The sequence below is a fragment of the Bidens hawaiensis genome, unplaced genomic scaffold (genome assembly GCF_021521415.1).
Source record: "Bidens hawaiensis isolate Kalapana, Puna unplaced genomic scaffold, B.hawaiensis_p1.1 tig00012179_1, whole genome shotgun sequence".
Taxonomy (NCBI): Eukaryota; Viridiplantae; Streptophyta; class Magnoliopsida; order Asterales; family Asteraceae; genus Bidens; species Bidens hawaiensis.
This window is the reverse complement of record NW_027491979.1, coordinates 311,532-333,615: the sequence shown is the minus strand read 5'-3', so window position 1 is coordinate 333,615 and position 22,084 is coordinate 311,532. Positions and strand designations below refer to the sequence as shown.

Sequence of the window (22,084 nt, the reverse complement as noted above, 5' to 3'; positions counted from 1 at the left end):
AGCGATGAGGCTAAGTTTGCTAAGGCATCTGCCCAGAGTTTTCTTCCCTCGGTACCTGTGTAATACTAAATATTTCGAAGGATTTTGACAATTCCTTCACAATATCTAAATATTTCATTAGTTTCTCACCTTTAACAGCATACGAGCCGTTAAAGTGGTTAGTTATCAATAAAGAATCTACATAAACTTGAAGATACCCAATCCTCATGCTTTTGGCTAATTGCAAACTTGCGATTAAAGCCTCGTACTCTGCTTCATTGTTTGTTGCCTGGAACTCACAAGCTATGGACTGGGGTAATATGTCCCCCTGTGGCGATTTTAGTAGGATCCCTAATCCTGTTCCTCTCACGTTAGATGCTCCATCTGTGAAGAGTATCCAAGGATCCTTGGTCTTTTCTAGTTGTTGGACTTCTAAGTCAGCCTCTTTTTGTAGATCACTAGTGAAATCAGCCACAAAGTCCGCTAGCGCTTGAGACTTGATTGCTATTTTCGGCTCGTATTGGAGATCATATGCACTCAATTTTACAGCCCACTTAGCCATTCTACCTGACAATTCTGGTTTTCTAAGAACATTCTTTACAGGATAGTTAGTTCTCAAGATAATAGGGTGAGTTTCGAAATAATGTCTCAGTTTAGTGAAAGCCATAATAAGTGCAAGAATTAGGCACTCACTGCATTACCTGAAACTGCTAGATACAGATATAAGGATTCTCCATCCGCAAGCTTCATCAGAGCTGGAGCTGAGGATAAGTAATCCTTCAAGGCTTTGAGCGCAGCCTCATGTTTTTCTGTCCATTCAAACTTCTTATTTTTTCTAAGAATATCGTAGAAGTCTTTGCATTTCTCTGAGGATCTTGAGATGAATCTGTTGAGAGCGTCTATTCTTCCCGTGAGCCTTTGGTCATCCTTGGCATTTGCAGGCGACTTTAGGTTGATGATGGCTTCATTCTGCTCTGGGCTTGCTTCAATTCCTTTTTTAGTCACCATACATCCCAGAAACTTTCCAGCCTTAACACCAAAGTGGCATTTTGACGGATTCAGTTTCATATTGTACTGGTCAAGGATATTGAAAGCTTCTTCGAGATCCCTGAGGTGATCCTCGGCCTTCTTTGATTTCACCACCATGTCATCTATATAGACTTCCATGGTTTTGCCTAACTGATCCTTGAACATCATGTTGACCAGTCTTTGATATGTTGCCCCTGCATTTCTTAGTCCAAATGGCATAGCAATATAACAGTATATGCAGGTAGAAGTCATGAATGCGGTATCCTCTTGATCAGATGGTTCCAACTGAATTTGTTGAAATCCAGAGGAAGCATCCATAAAGGTAAGCATTTCATGTCCTGCCGTTGCATCCACCATGGAGTCTATATGTGGTAATGGGAAAGAATCCTTGGGACATGCTTTGTTTAAATCTGTAAAATCAACGCATACCCTCCACTTTCCATTCTTTTTTGAAACTACAACCACATTAGCTAACCATCGAGGATACTTAACCTCTCTGATCATACCGGCCTTAAGAAGTTTTTCAACTTCTTCTTGTATGATCGCGTTCCTCTCAGGAGCGAATTTCCTTCGCTTTTGATGGACAGGTTTAATAGAATGATCAAGGCCCAATTTATGAGTAATTAACTCCTTAGAAATACCTGTCATGTCTGAATGTCTGAAGGCAAACGTTGATTTCTGTCGCTTTAGGAAGGATATTATATCCTCCTCGATCTCGTCAGGGATATAGGATCCTAGGAACACCTTCATGTATGGATCTTCAGGATCTAAAGATACTTCTTTTAGGTCCTGCTCTCGGGCTTCCAGTACATTCCTAGGATTTTGCTGTTATTGCTATGCTATCGTCTGTTTAGCTGTCGGCTTCATGGATGAAGAATAATAATTCTTGGCCTCCACTTGGTCACCATTTATCCTTACTACTCCCCAAGGATTTGGTAGTTTGATGCATTGGTGGTAGGTTGAGGCCACCGCCTTCATCCCATGGAGCCGAGGCCTACCTAAAATAACATTGCAAAAAGAAAGGTTATCAATTACACAGAATTTTTTATATGAATTTAACCCTTCAATATAAATTGGAAGGTTGATGTCCCCCAATGTCTTCTTGGTTTCTCCACTGAAACCGACTAGCACTGATGTTCTAGGGACGATATCGGAATCTGGAATATTCATCTTCTTAAGGACATCATGCTGGATGATGTTGACCGAGCTTCCACCGTCCACTAGGATCCTGCGTACATAGTGGTTAGCAATAAATAAAGTAATAATTAAACCATCATGGTGAGGATCCTGGATGTTTAGTTTGTCTTCCTCATCAAAGAAGATCCTTTTGTCTGTCGTTAAAGTGGTGGATACTATTGGTCGGTCTTCGTTGTCCAACTCGATCTCTTTGGCGAGTCTTTTTGCTGCTGAAAAGGAAGTTCCACATATGTCGGATCCTCTAGAGATGAAATTGACCATTTGTACATCCAGTTCATCCTGGTGAGGATCCTGGATGCTCGAATCGAAGAATATACTTTCATCAGTTATTCGAGTAGTGGGGATGAGTGGCCTTCTTTCAATGTCCAACTTGAATTCTTCTTTAGGATAAGATGTTTGAAATATGTCATAGTCTCTGGAGACGAAGCTGATCACGTGAGCATCTGGCGGTGGTGGTGTTGCTTTCTGTGGAAGGTCTTCAGGATCTTGGATCTTGGATTTCTTCCTTCCCAAGAGTTCTTTAAAGTGACCCTTGCTCAGGAGGTAACCAATTTCCCTCCTTAAGCCGATGCATTTGTCTGTTGCGTGGCCAAAATCTTCGTGGAAAGCGCACCACTTAGACTTGTCTTTGAAGCCGACAACCTTTTCATTTTTTCGGGGCCACCTTGATTTTTCTCCCAGATCCTTCATGGCACAGATCAAGCCATGAGTATCCACAGAGTAACAATAATCGGAGATGCAAGAATAGTCTTCATCATCATCTCCTTCTTCAACTGCCCGCACATTGTGATTATTGGGCTTGGCGTACGGCTTTGAATTGTTGTTCCTATTCCAGGATCCTTTATTCTTCTCGGGAGTTTCTTGTTTTATTTGTCCTCCAAGACCATCCTGGATCCTTTTATCTTCCTCTAATCGGATGTATCTTAATGCCCTGTTTCTGACTTCGTCTAATGTCCTGCATGGAGTCATCACTAAATCATCATAAAAGGGGGAGCTCTTCTGAATTCCCATCTTGAATGCTTCAACAGCAGTAGTCATGTCAAGATTTGGGATTTCTAGAGCTTCCTTGCCGAATCTGGTGACGAAATCCCTAAGGGATTCATCACTAGGTTGGACAACACGATATAAATCACTGGTTAACCTCTCAAATTTCTGACTACAAAAAAATTGAGTGTTAAACAAGTTAACTAAGTGAGAGAAAGAAGTAATTGAAAAGGAAGGAAGACTTAGCAGCCATTTTAGAGCGGCTCCCGTAAGTGTGGATCCAAAGCCCTTGCATAGGCAAGCTTCTTTGAGTCTCTCCGGAATAAGATTGATCTCCATCCTTTCCCTATATTGTGCTACATGTTCTTCAGGATCAGTGGTCCCTTCGTAAGTCTTCATATTCGGAGTCTGGAACCGCTTCGGGATTTCAGCATCACAGATAGGCGGAGCGAATCTGGATGCTCTGTGGCTTCCCTCAGGTATCTCGGGAATTGGTCTTATGACCCCGGGAACACTGGATATCATATCCTTGAGCTTCTGCAGCTCCTTGGCCATAGCTTGGTTGATACCTGCATCCTGCATGGAACTACAGTTAGCATCTAAGGATAGAGGATCGTACAAGTTACCTCTTTGGTGAGTGAAGGTTGGCATCTAGGATGAGTAAATGGGATAGGAGGAGTCTGCGATAAGAGTTGGTCCTCCAGAGGCTATAGTCTGCATGGGGATTATGTCTCCTTCATGGACTTCGGAGGATCGTTGATGTTGGACGCCTGAGGATCCTTTATTCGGAAAGAAGGATCCTTGATTCGGGATGAAGGATCCTTGAGGTTGGGTACCATAGGATCCTTGTGGAAGGATGACTGATCCTTGCCGATAATATGAGGATCCTTGATTCTGCTGACCCATGGATCCCTGTTGAAGAATAGATGATCCTGGCTGAAATAGCGAGGATCCTTGAGTCTGTTGACCCATGGACCCGTGTTGAAGAATAGATGATCCTAGCTAGAAGATCGAGGATCCTTGAGTATGCTGACCCACGGACCCTGGTTGAAGGATGGATGATCCTTGTTGGAAGATCGAGGATCCTTGAGTATGTTGAGCCACGGATCCTGGAGTAGAAAATTCCAGCACCCTAGATATCAAGGGAGTCTGATCCTCCGCTGGCCTCTTTTTTTTCTTGAGATCTTAAATTTCACGTAGGATCCTCTGGTTGGTTTTGTTCTGCTACTCCATGTATGCCTTAACTTGTGAAAACATAGCAGAAACATCATTGTTAGATTTGACCACCGATGTGGCAGCAGCGGTTTTTGAGCTCTGGAAGGCTGGAATTTGTGTCTTGTTTCCAGCCGCGGTGGTCCTTGGTGCTCCCGTAATTGGAGGAGGCATCGGCGGTAAAGTTCTTGATGAGAGAGAAACCGAGGATGGCATGGTTGATGAAGCAGAGGTTGATTGAGAGGCCATTGATAGTGATATGGGTATGAAAAGGTTGAAAATGATAGGAATAATCTGGATTATAGCACCAATTGCCCCACGGTGGGCGCCAAATTGTTTTGGACAAAAATCCCACAAGGATAATGTATCCAAATTCGTAATTGTGAGGTAAGGTGCTAACAAGATATATTGAGTGTGTAATCGTAATCTGGATGAACACAATGATTTGACCACGAGGGAAAAAGCCCTTAACCAAAATAATCTTACTTCGGTCAAAACTTATCTAGGCAATCTTTGGTAAAATAACTTCGGTAAAGGATTAATAAGCTAATCTTTGGTCGAATTACTTTAGTCAATGATCGACAAGGTAACCTTTGGTCGACAAGTATATGATTATCGTGGTCTCCGGCACAAAAAACCCCCGGACGGTTAAAACTATCACCGTCGATTGTATTGATAAACAAAAGGTGGTTACAAATGCGGTGGAGTATATGATCGAGATTACAAAGTGTGCTAGTGTAGAGAGAATGCTTGTTTCTGCTCTAGTGTGTGTGTATATAATGTGTTTCCTAACCGATCATAATCTCCATTATATATCAAAAATAATAACTCAATGGAGTTATTAATATTAAAGACTATTAACTAATAATCCCTAAAAATCCGCTATGTCTTCATTATAATCGTAACAGCCACTTTGACCACGTGCTCCATCACTCAGGCTGCGAAAAAGGGGGTAGACCAGGTCTTGGAGCCGTTATACTTGATAAATATCAGCCTTCATATAAGAAACAACCGTTAACAGCACCGAATACCGAGGATCCATGATCCTGACATAGCTCTGGAACTCTTATGAAGGACAACTGATCCAGAAACGTCAATATCTTCTTGACTGCAAGTTAGTGGATAGACTGAGTCTTCTAACCGTTATACCTGCTAAATATAAGACTACACATGAGAACAACCATTAGTAAATAATAAGTACTGTGGATCCTTGATCCTGACGGGATCTAGAACACATGCTAAGGATAACTGATCCAAAACATATGCCAGGATAACATATCCACAGTGTCAAATTTCTGTGCACTAACATTATATATATATATTATTAATAAATATATATTTATATATATATTTTTAAAATCTATTTTATATATATTACTAATAAATATATATTTTTAAAATCTATTTTATATATGTTTTTAAAATCTATTTTATATATGTTATTGTTATTTTGTAATAATAACGGACTCCAAAATAACATCTATGCAGCCACCACTATTTCAGAACAAAATTATTATGGCTGCATAGAAGCTATTTTGGACTCAGTAGTCATTATTTTCCGCCAACATATGGTTTTATCTGGGCCTTTATTTTGTAATAATAACGGACTCTAAAATAACATTCACACAGCCACCACTATTTCTGAACGAAATTATTATGGCTGTGTAGATGCTATTTTCGGACCCCGTCGTCATTATTTTCTGGTGGTGGTGGTGGTTTTGGTGTTATAATCTGGGTGATGTTTTGAGTGAAAGGTTGAGCGTTTATTTTGATTTTGGCGATTTGAACGGTTAGAACCCGTGGGTATTTAATATCTTCAAAAAATAAAGTCGATAAGCCGCGGATCGACCACTAAGCCGCGGATCCGATTTACAGCAGAATCCGCCGCGGATCGACCCCTAAGCGGCGGATTCGATCTACTTTTTGAAGATATTTATTAATATTTTAATATTTCTAGTACTTTTTTATATTTGTTTAAAAAATATATTTTAACATGATATATTTAATTATTTAAAAAATATATATTATCGAAAGAATTTTTTTAAATATCATTTCTTATATTTTTTAAATAATTTTTTATCAGGTTTATATTTTTAAATATCGAAATTAAAACTTGTTAAAAATATATTATTTTAAAGTTATATATTGTATCATGTTTTATTTTTTTAATGAAGAATTTTTTTAAATACCATTTCTTATATTTTTAAATAATTTTTTATCATGTTTTATTTTTTTAAACAAATATATTATCAAATATATTTGTTTAAAAAATATATTATCTTTATATTATACATTTTATCAAGTTATTTGTATTTAAAATTTGATGATAACACAAACATTTTATTCGTAATTATTCATAATAATACAAAACATTTTATTGATTCATCCTAAATAAACTGCCTCTTCAATTTGCACTCGCCAAGTTTCCCTTATTCGCATATACTCTTTTTTACGATCTTCGTACAAAGACCTCCATTCGTGCGCCGCTTCATTGGCGTATCCTTCTCGTTGACGTGCCGGTAGCAGCACGGGGAAATTCCCTTCTAATTGTATGTTGAGCCAATGATTATCCGCCACATTTAAGACTCCTATTACCGGGATCTGAGATAGTGGTTCCGGACTCATTCTCATTGCACTGGAGGTCAAATAGAGATTGATTAAAACACAGTCATACGTATGAGCCACTACGTGTCCGTGCCCTAGTAACTTAAACAACCTACTCTTTTGCTGGAATAAAGCAGACGTTGAGTAGTCCAGCTAATCACGAACCGTGTCATAATTACCGTTTATCTCGTAGTTCAACCTGTGCGTCCACCACAATTTGTTACTGTCCATCTCATTCCTCATGCTTGCTCTGACCTCCTTCCATTTCATTTGACGCATGCCTAAGCCGACTGCGATTGCTCTGAAACCGCAATTACCATCTGGCTTTACATCTTTTATACCTGAAATGAACGGGTATTCCCAGGTGGGAATGAGGTGCCTATAACTTTCTATGATTGGGACCCCATTTGGGTCACGCAGTAATGGAAAACCAAGGTCGGTTAGAGTCTCTTGCTTTTTAGATGAGCGTTTTGGTGGTTTAGGTATCTTAAACCTGGCGTCAGACTAAGACTGTGAACGCGACAACGAATGGGTGGGGGCTTCGGGTGTTGGTTCCCGTGACAGAGAGGGGGCATAAGAGTTGTGTCTGTGGGGATCAAAAGACATGGAGGGGGCGTAGGAGCTGCGTATGTGGGGATCTAATGACGGGGAGGGGGCGTAGGAGCTGTGTATGTGGGGATCAGTTGACGGGGACGGGGAGTACGACCTGTGTCTGTGGGTATCAGTTGACGGGGACGGGGAGTACGAGCTCTGTCTAGGGGTATCTCTTTTCTTGGCTTGTTGGTTTAGATTTGGACGCCCCCTAGGGTCCTCTCGTTTCTCAGGCTCCTCCTTGTTTAATTTCCCAGGAAGAACAGACATTATCTTTGAGAATAGACTTTTTTTTTTTGCATTCGGTTGTTTAGTCCTAGAACTTGTTTTTTCACATCTTCCAGTTCCGCATCATAGTATGGTTCTTCGTGTCCAACAGACGCCGGACTGAAATCGAGCTTCCTCCAAAAGGGGTCTATGTCTTTTAATGGAATGTGTATATTGTTAATAGTGTACCAGTTAAGCATACAAGCACACAGCAAGCCCCATGATGTTTGTACCCGGTGGTCGCACTCCGCCCCCATATCTTGCAATGTGTCAAGCAAGGTCCGCTCTTTGTCAAGTTTAGCGATAGAAAAAAGTGACACCCTGTTATGTAGCTTGACAAACAAAGTCAACTTATGGTACTTCTTGATCCTAACACGAGAGTCTTCAAGGGTCGCACTGATTTCTTCCATTTGGGAATTCACGACTTCAAGGGCAAACGCCGCAATAGAGTCTTGCGAATTGTTCAAACCCGGAAGGTATCTCTTCAAGTTCGCGTGCTGGCCCTCTACTCTGTTTGTTGTATGCTCGCTGAAGTTTAGTCCGTCGTCAATCCAGCACAACACGAACTTCTCTTTGTAGGGTACCAACCAGTTGTCGCAAATATAATACCAAGCCTCTACAAACAAATAATAAAAAAACATTTTAGCTCATGTACAACTAGAATCTAAAATCATGTGTAGATAAAGGACAAAGACATACCACGTTTGCCGTGTCCAGCTAACGCTGCTTCCATTTGACCGCAATTGTAGTCGTACATAGATTTTGTTGACGAGGCATACAGTACTTTCCACCAGTAATTGAATGATTTAAAGATATCATCCTGGAAAAGACTCTTATGTTTTGTCTGTATGTTCTACATGAAGTGCCACCTACAAAGGTTTTTGGTAGCATTGGGAAAGACTGTTTCACAGGCATTCATCAAGGCTTGGTCCTTGTCAGTCAGGATGACACGCAGCTCCCTGCAATCGACGAGCATGTGTTTAAGCCGTTCCAGGGCCCATGTGAAGTTACACTATTGCTCCCTAAAGATAACTGCGTGCGCAATACAGAAAGACTTTGATGTCGACGTCACACCAACAAACTCAACGAACGGCCACTTGTACATGTTGGTGTTGTACGTCGTGTCAATCAACAACAAATCTGGGAACGCACGCCACATGGTATGCGACTTCTCGTGACAAAAGAAAACATTCTCCGTCCTATTGGTGGAAAGATTCTCCCATGTGTAAAAGGTAAACCCATGGGTTTGAAGAAAATTTTCAAGTACCTACGTTGGGTTTAACAAAAAATTAATAAATATTACAAATATTCTAATTAAACATCATTATTATAATAAAATGATATTATAAATAATATTCTTGTTAAATCTTACAGAATATATATATATATATATATATTATATATGATAAAACTAAACAATATATATTCTAAATAATATATATTAAAAAGACACAAAACAATAATATTCTGAAAACAAGTACATGCATGGGGGTTTCACCAATTTTATCTTGGTCATCAATAAGCTTCACGACGTTGTATCTATCCCTAGTAATACATTTGTTACCGGGAAACCTTTTCTTTATGGCTGACTTAATTTGAGCATGTAAGGCCCCGTTACCGGTAGCCCTACTTTCGTGTTGGATTTACTCATAAACGCAGTTCTAAATATCAGAGTTAATTAAAACATTCGCGGAATATAAAAGCTTTCATAAAACATTTCATAACAAAACATATCTTGTCTTAAAACATCATTTTGTTTTTCAAAATAAACAAACATTAGACTTAAACGTCTTGAGTCTTCCGATGCCAGCCTCTTATTCAGTGCCACGTGTCTACTCAAGCGAGCTGTCTTATCCTACTCACTTGCGTGCATACTAAAAGTCAGCTACGCTGAGTGAGTTCTAGTTAATCAAACATTATACAATACACATAAAGTTATATTCTTTCAATCATACTTTCATACTTTCATACTTTATTTTGTTTTAACTTGCTTTCATATCTTACGTTATAAAGAGTATTACGCCCTACATGCCTCGAGTATTATTAGGGCTCGGTACCCTCCTTCCTCGAGTATTATTAGGGCTCGGTACCCTTTTTTCTCGAGTATTATTAGGGCTCGGTACCCTCCTTCTTCGAGTATTATTAGGGCTCGGTACTCTCTTTCCTCGAATATTAGTAGGGTTTGGTTCCCTAGTTCTAGAATATTAGTAGGGTTCGATTCCCTCTTTGTTACCATACAACCATACATCATACCTCGAGTATTATTAGGGCCCGGTACCCTCTTCGTAACCATACAACCATCCTTTCCTTCTTTTATTAACTTTATCACATTCATACACATAAGCGTACATATCATACTTACCATATACATAGCGTTACAACCTGGCAGTACGTGCAATATCCGAAGATCGTTCACGTACCATCAGGCAATCATTCATACATTTCACATCATTCATATAAGGCATACACTTATCACTTAGGATAAGTGTGTTAACAAACATATCGAGTATGCACACAGCCCCGAAAACATAACACAGAAGTGGGGCTAGAAACTCACCTGAATCCTGTTACGCTCTCCGTTAATCATTATTCCCTTCTTGAGCTGTGCACGGCTAACTGTATAATATTTACATGTATCAATTAACTACTACTACTCATGTTGTATTTCTATCTTTATATAACCCACAACGAATGGGGGGTCCGGGGGCAGCGCCCTTGGTAGCGCGGTCTAGGAGCGGCAGCCCCTAGCAGGGTCCAAGGGGCAGAGCCCCTGGCTGGGGTCGAGTTGCCAGGTCAGCTTGGAAAAATTTTATTTCCATTAACGGTCTTAACACTTTTTTCATTAGGTTTTTAATTTATTTTCTAATCGAACTTGACTTTAGGCGAAGTTAAACCTTAGGCGAACTTAGCTTTAGGCGAAGTTAAACCTTAAGCGAACTTAGCTTTAGGCGAAGTTAAACCTTAAGCAAACTTAGCTTTAGGCGAAGTTAATTAGTTAGGCGAACTTGCTTGCAAGCAAAGTTAAGCTTGCAGGCGAAGTTAAGCTTTGCAGGCGAAGTTATGGTTTTGCAGGAGAAGTTATGGTTTTGCAGGCGAAGTTGCCCAGTTCAGCTACGAGTTTGGTTTTTATCAAGCATTTTGGCGATTTTAATACCCTTGTTATGGTTCGACATCACCCACTACGTTCCCTAACCGTTTTCGGTCGTATATATATCCCGTATATACTATAAATCTTGGACCTTTAAGTAAAAACGTTCAATACTACCTAAATTTTAAAGGTCAAGAACATACCTTTAGCGCTCGTTCGATCTTGGTTAGCTTGTTTATGCACTCTAGATCTCGTGTAATTAGATCTAATACCAACTAACGTTTACTCTCTCTCGGATCTTGCTCGTTTATGGTGTGTGTGTGTGTTTGGAGTGTGTAGAGATTATGATGGAAATGAAATGAGGGTTTAGGGTATTAGGTTGGTTTAGGGGATATTTATATCCCTTAAAGCCCATGGACCTAAGGCCCATTCTCATTTAACCCATCTCAATTAATCTAAGTCCATGATCCGTTCTTTACTCGATATTAATTAATTAATAACGCGAAATCACTAAACGTAACTTTCTTTATTCAACATTATAAATTTTAGGATGTTACAAGTCTTCCCTCCTTAAAGAGGTTTTGGGGACTATTACATAAACAGACTAGGGTAAAACTTGCGCATCTCATCCTCGGCCTCCCAAGTAGCATCTGATCCCTTGCGGTGTTTCCATATCACTTTAACCAAAGGTATAATCTTGTGACGAAGCTGCTTCTCCTTGCGATCAACGATCTCTATTGGTTGCTCGATGTAGTTCAATTGTTCATCAACCTCAATGTCCATCAATGGCACGTGAGACGTGTCATCAGCTAGACACTTCCTCAGATGAGAAACATGGAAGGTTGAATGAATTCCTTCTAACTCATCGGGTAAATCCATTTTATAAGCTACTTCACCCACACGATCTACAATCTTGAACGGTCCAATGTACCTCGGACTCAACTTTCCTCTTTTCCTAAAACGGATAATCCCCTTCCAAGGCGAGACCTTGAGCATCACATTGTCACCAACGTTAAACTCAATTGGTCGTCACCGCTTATCTGCATAAGACTTTTGTCTGTCTTGAGCGGCTTTCATTCTTGCTTTGATCTGATCGAACTTTGAAGACGTTTCTTGAACCACTTCTAGGCTTCCCATTTCTTTCTGACCAATCTCACCCCAACACACCGGGGTTCTACATCGTCTACCGTAAAGCATCTCAAACGGTGGCATACCTATACTTGAATGGTAACTGTTGTTATAGGAGAACTCTGCCAGATGCAGATGATCATCCCAACTTCCACCAAAATCTAAAACACAGGCACGTAGCATATCCTCAAGGGTTTAGATCGTCCTTTCAGACTGTCCGTCGGTTTGAGGATGATACGCCGTACTCATGTTCAACCTCGTCCCCATAGCTTCATGGAATTTCTTCCAGAACCTCGAAGTAAACCGTGTATCTCTATCAAACACGATCGATAACGGTACTCCATGCCTGGTTACAACTTCTTTAATGAACAAGCTTGCTAACGTTTCTGACGAGATGGCCTCTCGTATGGCCAGAAAGTGAGCACTCTTGGTCAAACGGTCCACAATCACCCAGATGGTATCATGTTGCTTAGCTGTACGAGGTAGCTTAGTTATGAAATCCATGGTGATGTGTTCTCATTTCCACTCAGGTATCTCTAGCGGTTGCATCTTCCCATAAGGCTTCTGATGTTCAGCTTTGACTTGTAAGCAAGTTAAACACTTACTAACTTAATCCACTACATCATTCTTCATTCCCGGCCACCAATAGTCTCTTTTTAAATCTTGATACATCTTTGTAGCTCCTGGATGAATCGAATATCTTGACTTATGAGCCTCATCTAAGATTCGACTTCTAAGATCATCATGGCGTGGGATCCACATACGGTCGAACCTAGTCTTAACTCCATGAGTGTTTTCCATCAACTCATCTTGCTGGCCATAAATCCTTTCTTTCTTTACTAACCCTTCATCTACTAACACCTCTGACTGCACCTTGACGATTTCTTCAAAAAGACTTGGGTTCATGATCAACTTGTATGACTTTACTGTTGCCAGGACTTCCTCATTCTTACGACTTAACGCGTCAGCGACTACATTAGCTTTACCGGGATGGTACTTAATGTCACAGTCATAATCCTTAATCAACTCCAACCATCTTCTCTGTCTCATGTTCAATTCTTCCTGCTCGAAGAAATACTTTAAACTCTTATGATCTGTATAAATAGTACACTTAGTACCATACAGGTAATGCCTCCATATCTTTAAGGCATGCACTACTGCCTCTAGCTCTAAATCATGCGTCGGATAAGTACTCTCGTGGACTTTCAACTGTCTAGACGCGTAAGCTATCACCTTTCCTCATTGCATCAACACGCAACCTAACCCTTGATGCGAGGCATCTTCACAAACAACCAAATCCTCATCACCATCGGGTAGAGTAAGGATTGGAGCTTGTGTGAGTCTTTTCTTCAACTCCTCAAAAGCTTCTTCCTGAAACCTACCCCAACTGAATACTACCGACTTTCGGGTCATACCGGTCAATGGTGCGGCTATCTTGGAGAAACCTTCGATGAATCTCCTATAGTAGCCAGCTAACCCTAGGAAGCTTCGTATATCAGTCGGATTCTGCGGAGTCTTCCAATTCGTTATTGCTTAAATCTTAGCTGGGTCCACGGTAATCCCTTCCGGATTAATCACGTGACCTAGAAATTGAACTTCTCGTAACCAGAACGCGCATTTCGAAAACTTAGCGTACAACTTCTCTTTCTTCAGAACTTCCAATACCTCTCTCAAATGCTCAGCATGATCAGTCTCGTTCTTTGAATTAATCAGTATGTCATCGATGAAGACGATAACTGACTTATCCAACATCGGCCGACACACCCTATTCATCATGTCCATAAATGCTGCAGGAGCATTCGTTAGACCGAATGACATTACGAGGAACTCGCAGTGTCCATACCGCGTTCGGAACGCTGTCTTAGGGATGTCTGCCTCTTTCACCTTAAGTTGATGATAGCCTGATCTGAGATCTATCCGTGAGAACCAACTTGAACCTTGCAGTTGGTCAAACAGATCATCAATCCTTGGCAAAGGATATCTATTCTTTACCGTAAGCTTATTCAACTCACGATAGTCTATGCACATGCTCATACTTCCATCCTTCTTCTTCACGAACAACACTGGTGCGCCCCACGGGGAAACACTTGGTCTTATGAAACCTTTGTAGAGGAGTTCTTGCAGTTGGGACATCAATTCTTTCATCTCGGACGGAGCTAGACGGTAAGGTGCTTTCGCGACGGGCTGGGCTCCTGGTATTAAATCTATCTGGAATTCTATCTCTCGCTCCGGTGGTAACCCCGGAAGATCCTCCGGGAACACTTCTGTGTAGTCACACACGATAGGAACATCTGTCATTTCTTTCGTCTCGGCCGTAGCGTTGACAACATATGCCAGGTAGGCACCACATCCTCGTCGTAATAACCCTTCGGCTTTTATCATCGAAATGACGTTAAACCCTGAACTTTCTTTATCACCGTAAACCGTCACCGCACTACCTTCTAAAGACCTTAGCTTTATTATTCTAATCTTACATACTATCTAAGCTTCAAACTCAGACAACCAATCCATTCCCAAGACTACATCAAACCCTCCTAAGGTTATAACATACAAAGTAACAGGGAACTCATGTCCCTCTAACTCTATCTTACAATTCTTAACCATTTTTGTTATATTAACCGAAGTGTCACTGGCGGTTTCTGCTATAAAAGTTTCAGACACTCGGAAGTCTTTCATTTTAGCTAGTTTACTAAATGTCGTAGCTACAAAACTTCTATTCGCACAAGAATCTAATAATATGGAAGCAGAAATGCCGTTTACTAAGAACGTACCGGTCACAACATCAGGAATCTGTCTAGCTTGTTCCTGGGTCAGCATATAGGCTCTGGTTCTTGGCCTAGCTTGATCGGCATCCTTCCTTCCACTACCTCTAGCTTCACCCTCGGTGCATTCTCTAGCAAAGTGACCTGTCTTACCACACTTGTAGCATGCAGGCTTAGAACTGCACTCATGAGCATAATGACCTGCCTTCCCACACTTGTAGCAAACATTCTACCCAACTCTACACTCTCCAGCATGCATCTTTCCACACTTATGACATGTATCTGAACCCTTTCCCCACCTACACTCACCACTGTGTGCCTTGCCACAAGTCTTGCACGACCTGTTCTCCCAAACTCTTGGCTGCTTGTTCTTAGGGTTCCACATCTGGGTACCGGGTCGTTTAGAAGGAGCGACCCATTTCTTCTCTTTCTTCTCGTCTCCCACCACCACATCATCCGCAGCCAGGTCTGCATAGACCATCTCTGCGAGTTCGACAGCAGAATCGAAAGTAGCAGGTTTACTTGTCCTGACTAACATGCGGACTCTCTGTGGTAATCCCCTCTCATAACACTTGATTCTCTTAGCCTCAGTGTTGACCATATCGGGCACCAACCTAGACATTCGGTTGAACTCAGTGGTGTACTCACGATGTGTCATCGTCCCAGCTTTCAAGTTCAGGAACTTCATCTCCGCCCTTTCAACTTCTGCATCAGCACAGAACTTCTTCATCACTAACTCCTTCAGATCCTCCCACTTCATCTCTTTGATCTCTTCACGGGTCTTCCTCTGCTCTACACTCTCCCACCAATACATAGCCTCATCTTCAAACGATTGGGTGGCATAACCGACAGCTTGGTCAGGACGACACTCGCTGATTCGGATAATTTTATCCATGGCGGTTATCCACTGAAGAGTAGCGATTGCATCTCCTAAACCAGTCAGCTTAGGCGGGCCACAACCTTTGAAGGACTTATAGTTGCACCCGCCTCGGCCCCTCTTCCTATCATCAACCTTTACAAACCTTACCTCACTTGAATCACCCTTTTCCCTCTCATCATCTTTCCTACCATTACCACCTGCCCCTTCAACAGTTCTTTCACGGCTTCCAGAAGACCCTCCCGGAGTAATATTCTTCACAGCTGTGGCTACGGCTTGAACAATGCTGCTTGAATTGCGGGATCCAGTTGAACCCCTTCGTTGTTGACCGGACCTCCTCCAGCTGCACTCCCCTCATCTCGGGTGTTGGAAGCTGTCTCAACCGAAGGTTGCTGGACACGACGAGGCCTGCCGCGTCGTCCTGTGCGACCTCCAGTTCCAGCAATGTCTCCAGCTCCAGCCATCGTATTCTAAAAAGGAAAACACAAACATCATCACTCAAGGAACTATTTAGTACAAGGATAGTAAGGCTAACATGTAATAACAGTGGCCAGCTGTGATTAGCTGATCACGTTACTTTCCGTGTCCTACACACTTCCTTTTATGAGTCCATTTGTGCTGATTCTACTTAAACAGTTAGTCAATCAAAACAATCAGTTAATCCTATCCTTATCGATCACGTATCCTTTCTTTATCTGTTATCATAAATCATCTAATCATACATCTTACCTTTGCTGAGCTAGCTTGAGTGACACATGGCTATCTTGAACTGGCATCTACTTTCTTTTCTTACTTAAATCCCATTCTCCGTTCGAGTCAAAGCATGTAGGATGCTTAAATCTCTCGAACTTTGCTCTGATACCAACTTGTAAGGCCCCGTTACCGGTAGCCCTACTTTCGTGTTGGATTTACTCATAAACGCAGTTCTAAATATCAGAGTAAATTAAAACATTCGCGGAATATAAAAGCTTTCATAAAACATTTCATAACAAAACACATCTTGTCTTAAAACATCATTTTGTCTTTCAAAATAAACAAACATTAGACTTAAACGTCTTGAGTCTTCCGATGCCAGCCTCTTATTCAGTGCCACGTGTCTCCTCAAACGAGCTGCCTCATCCTACTCACCTGCGTGCATACTAAAAGTCAGCTACGCTGAGTGAGTTCTAGTTAATCAAACATTATACAATACACATAAACTTATATTCTTTCAATCATACTTTCATACTTTCTTTTGTTTTAACTTGCTTTCATATCTTACATTATAAAGAGCATTACGCCCTACATTCCTTGAATATTATTAGGGCTCGGTACCCTCCTTCCTCGAGTATTATTAGGGCTCGGTACCCTCCTTCCTCGAGTATTATTAGGGCTCGGTACCCTCCTTCCTCGAGTATTATTAGGGCTCGGTACCCTCTTTCCTCGAATATTAGTAGGGTTCGGTTCCCTAGTTCTCGAATATTAGTAGGGTTCGATTCCCTCTTCGTTACCATACAACCATACATCATACCTCGAGTATTATTAGGGCCCGGTACCCTGTTCGTAACCATACAACCATACAACCATCCTTTCCTTCTTTTATTAACTTTATCACATTCATACACATAAGCGTACATATCATACTTACCTTATACATAGCGTTACAACCTGGCAGTACGTGCAATATCCAAAGATCGTTCAAGCACCATCAGGCAATCATTCATACATTTCACATCATTCATATAAGGCATACACTTATCACTTAGGATAAGTGTAATAACAAACATATCGAGTATGCACACAGCCCCGAAAACATAACACAGAAGTGGGGCTAGAAACTCACCTGAATCCTGTTACGCTCTCCGTTAATCGTTATTCCCTTCTTGAGCTGTGCACGGCTAACTGTATAATATTTACATGTATCAATTAACTACTACTACTCATGTTGTATTTATATCTTTATATAACCTACAACGAACGGGGGGTCCGGGGGCAGCGCCCCTGGCAGCGGGGTCTAGGAGCGGCAGCCCCTAGCAGGGTCCAAGGGGCAGAGCCCCTGGCTGGGGTCGAGCTGCCAGGTCAGCTTGGAAAAATTTTATTTCCATTAACGGTCTTAATACTTTTTTCATTAGGTTTTTAATTTATTTTCTAATCGAACTTGACTTTAGGTGAAGTTAAACCTTAGGCGAACTTAGCTTTAGGCGAAGTTAAACCTTAGGCGAACTTAGCTTTAGGCGAAGTTAAACCTTAAGCGAACTTAGCTTTAGGCGAAGTTAAACCTTAAGCGAACTTAGCTTTAGGCGAAGTTAATTAGTTAGGCGAACTTGCTTACAAGCGAAGTTAAGCTTGCAGGCGAAGTTAAGCTTTGCAGGCGAAGTTATGGTTTTGCAGGCGAAGTTGCCCAGTTTAGCTACGGGTTTGGTTTTTATCAAGCATTTTGGCGATTTTAATACCCTTTTTATGGTTCGACATCACCCACTACGTTCCCTAACCGTTTTCGGTCGTATATATATCCTGTATATACTATAAAGCTTGGACCTTTAAGTAAAAACGTTCAATACTACGTAAACTTTAAAGGTCAAGAACATACCTTTAGCGCTCGTTTGATCTTGGTTAGCTTGTTTATGCACTCCAGATCTCGTGTAATAAGATCTAATACCAACTAACGTTTACTCTCTCTCGGATCTTGCTCGTTTATGGTGTGTGTGTGTGTGTTTGGAGTGTGTAGAGATTATGATGGAAATGAAATGAGGGTATAGGGTTTTAGGTTGGTTTAGGGGATATTTATATCCCTTAAAGCCCATGGACCTAAGGCCCATTCTCATTTAACCCATCTCAATTAATCTAAGTCCATGATCCGTTCTTTACTCGATATTAATTAATTAATAACGCGAAATCACAAACGTAACTTTTTTTATTCAACATTATAAATTTTAGAATGTTACAGAGCAGCCTTCAGACCCTGCCTATGCAACGTCGCAACCATATCAATTTCCTCGTCGGTCAGTTTCCTTAGTGTCGGGTGCCCCTCCTCAAACAAAACAGGTTCATGGTTGTGCGTCTCGTTGACAACCTCTAGCTTCCAACAACCACCTGGCGCGTGGTATCTCCCGACAAGTTTAAATGGACAACCCCTTTTAATACTCCCGGTATGCCTCACCGTTCCCTTGAGTTTTGGTTCCCCACCTCGATAGCATACAAGTTCAACACTTCTCTCCCTTGAACGTTGCACTGAGATAACCTTTTAATACTCCAAGGTTGGTTGGAGTCTCTTGCTTTTTAGATGAGCGTTTCGGTGGTTTAGGTATCTTAAACCGGGCCTGAGACTGAGACTGTGAACGCGACAACGAATGGGTGGGGGCTTCGGATGTTGGTTCCCGTGACAGAGAGGGGGCATAGGAGCTGTGTCTGTGGGGATCAAAAGACATGGAGGGGGCGTAGGAGCTGTGTATGTGGGGATCAAATGACGGGGAGGGGGCGTAGGAGCTGTGTTTATGGGGATCAGTTGACGGGGACGGGGAGTACGACCTGTGTCTGTGGGTGTCAGTTGACTGGGACGGGGAGTACGAGCACTGTCTAGGGGTATCTCTTTTCTTGGCTTGTTGGTCTAGATTTGGACGCCCCCTAGGGTCCTCTCGTTTCTTAGGCTCCTCCTTGTTTGATTTCCCAGGAAGAACAGACATTATCTTTGAGAATAGATTTTTTTTTTGCATTTGGTTGTTTAGTCTTAGAACTTGTTTTTTCACATCTTCCAGTTCCGCTTCATAGTCTGGTTCTTCGTGTCCAACAGACGCCGGACTGAAATCGAGCTTCCTCCAAAAGGGGTCTATGTCTTTTAACGGAATGCGTATATTGTTAATAGTGTACCAGTTAAGCTTACAAGCACACGGCAAGCCCCATGATGTTTGTACCCGGTGGTCGCACTCCGCCCCCGTATCTTGCAATGTGTCAAGCAAAGTCGGCTCTTTGTCAAGTTTAGCGATAGAAAAAAGTGACACCCTGTTATGTATCTTGTCAAACAAAGTCAACTTATGGTACTCCTTGATCCTAACACGAGAGTCTTCATGGGTCGCACAGATTTCTTCCATTTGGGGCAAACGCCGCAATAGAGTCTAGCGAATTGTTCGGACCCGGAAGGTATCTCTTCAAGTTCGCGTGCTGGCCCTCTACTCTGTTTGTTGTATGCTCGCCGAAATTTAATTGGTCGTCAATCCAGCACGACACGAACTTCTCTTTGTAGGTTACCAACCAGTTGTCGCAAAGATAATACCAAGCCTCTACAAACAAATAATAAAAAAAAACATTTTAGCCCATGTACAACTAGAATCTAAAATCATGTGTACATAAAGGACAAAGCCTTACCACGTTTGCCGTGTCCAGCTAACGCTGCTTCCATTTGACCGCAACTGTAGTCATACATAGATTTTGTTGGCGAGGCATACAGTACTTTCCACCAGTAATTGAATGATTTAAAGATATCGTCCTGGAAAAGACTCTTATGTTTTCTCTGTATGTTTTGCATGATGTGCCACCTACAAAGGTTTTTGGTAGCATTGGGAAAGACAGTTTCACAGGCATTCATCAAGGCTTGGTCCTTGTCAGTCAGGATGACACGCGGCTCCCTGCAATCGACGAGCATGTGTTTAAGGCGTTCCAGGGCCCATGTGAAGTTACACTCTTGCTCCCAAAAGATAACTGTGTGCGCAATACAGAAAGACTTTGATGTCGACGTCACACCAACAAACTGAGCGAACGGCCACTTGTACATGTTGGTGTTGTACTTCGTGTCAATCAACAACAAATCTGGGAACGCACGCCACATGGTTGCGACTTCTCGTGACAAAAGAAAATATTCTCCGTCCTATTGGTGGAAAGATTCTCCCATGTGTAAAAGGTAAACCCATGGGTTTGAAGAAAATTTTCAAGTACCTACGTTGGGTTTAACAAAAAATTAATAAATATTACAAATATTCTTATTAAACATCATTATTATAATAAAAAGACATTATAAATAATATTCTTATTAAATCTTACAGAATATATATATTTTATATATGATAAAACAAAACAATATATATTCTAAATAATATATATTAAAAAGACACTTACAAAATAGTAATATTCTGAAAACAAGTACCTGCACGGGGGTTTCACCAATTTTATCTTGGTCATCAATAAGCTTCACGACGTTGTATATATCCCTAGTAATACATTTGTTACCAGGAAACCTTTTCTTTATGGCTGACTTAATTTGAGCAGCCCTTAGACCCTGCTTATGCAACGTCGCAACCATATCAATTTCCTCGTCGGTCAGTTTCCTTAGTGTCGGGTGCCCCTCCTCAAACAAAACAGATTCGTGGTTGTGCGTCTCGTTGACAAACTCTAGCTTCCAACAACCACCTGGCGCGTGGTACCTCCCGACAAGTTTAAATGGACAGCCCCTTTTAATACTCCCGGTATGCCTCACCGTTCCCTTGAGTTTTGATTCCCCGCCTCTATTGCATACAAGTTCAACACTTCTCTCCCTTGAACGTTGCACTGAGATAACACAACCATGCTTACGTCCTGTCTTCTTAACCCAATACACCAACTCAGCAACAGAATTAAAGTACTGATATCAAATAATGTAAATAAAGTAATATTTAGTAACGTGTTGAAAAAGAATTATAATAATTTTTTTTAAAAAAAAGGTCATACATTATTAGTTACATAAGAAAATGTCGTCTCTCGTATGTAACGATCACCATCATCATCATCATCAACATCAACATCGCCATTGCCTCCTTCGCCGTGAGCCTCTTGAATACCATCAACGACGTTGCTCGTGACTAGTCTTGCCATGTATGGTTGCTCTCATAAAGGTAACTGGTACTAATTCGGGGTTCCGTAATACGGACCGTCTACATGTAACTGCTGCGAAGACTGACCATAAGACTCCTCGACTCTGGCCTCATAAGTATTCGACGATGTCCTATTATCCTTCGGCCACAAAGGGTGACTACCTCCGTATATGATATACCCCTGATAAAAAATATTTGGCAAGACAACGTATAATATTTAAAAAATAACTAACGCGCTGTTGTACTATATAAACACACTAAATAATCTGGTCTGGATTTGGTAAGTCGTACTGCTCGATATTTCCATACCCCGTCTCATGGTTCAAGTCGGGAAGTTCATTCAAATCTGGCAAGCCCGACTGCTCCGGCTGATCGTTGTATGCGTAGCCCAACTGCTCGTCATTCCCGTCACCAAACAAAATATCATATAAGTCCATTATATTTTAGCAAACACAAAACACAAATACTTTCTATATTTTCACAACAAATATTTTCACAACTAAGAAAAAGAATCGATGATATATGTCTGGTCCGGAATTCATGATAT

At 41.3% G+C, this 22,084-nt stretch overlaps 1 protein-coding gene across 1 annotated transcript; it reads right to left on the bottom strand.

Annotated features, from left to right (window-relative positions):
* Positions 1-20,030: 20,030 nt before the first annotated feature.
* Positions 20,031-21,538, bottom strand: LOC143540164 (protein FAR1-RELATED SEQUENCE 5-like). The gene is made up of 3 exons (XM_077033304.1): positions 21,407-21,538; positions 20,835-21,308; positions 20,031-20,558 (listed from the first exon to the last, which is right to left on the bottom strand). Exons 1-3 carry the CDS (start codon positions 21,536-21,538, stop codon positions 20,031-20,033), a joined length of 1,134 nt encoding a protein of 377 aa, XP_076889419.1.
* Between the last annotated feature and the right edge of the window lie 546 nt (positions 21,539-22,084).

What these genes read in the sequence shown, in the direction of transcription:
- LOC143540164 (XM_077033304.1), bottom strand. Translation starts at nt 21,538, where the DNA reads ATGGCAAGACTAGTCACGAGCAACGTCGTTGATGGTATTCAAGAGGCT. An exon ending in GAGAGACGACATTTTCTTAT is followed by an intron (nt 21,309 to 21,406) that starts GTAACTAATAAT and finishes ATTTGATATCAG; the next exon opens with TACTTTAATTCTGTTGCTGA. An exon ending in TTGGTGAAACCCCCGTGCAG is followed by an intron (nt 20,559 to 20,834) that starts GTACTTGTTTTC and finishes TTCCACCAATAG; the next exon opens with GACGGAGAATATTTTCTTTT.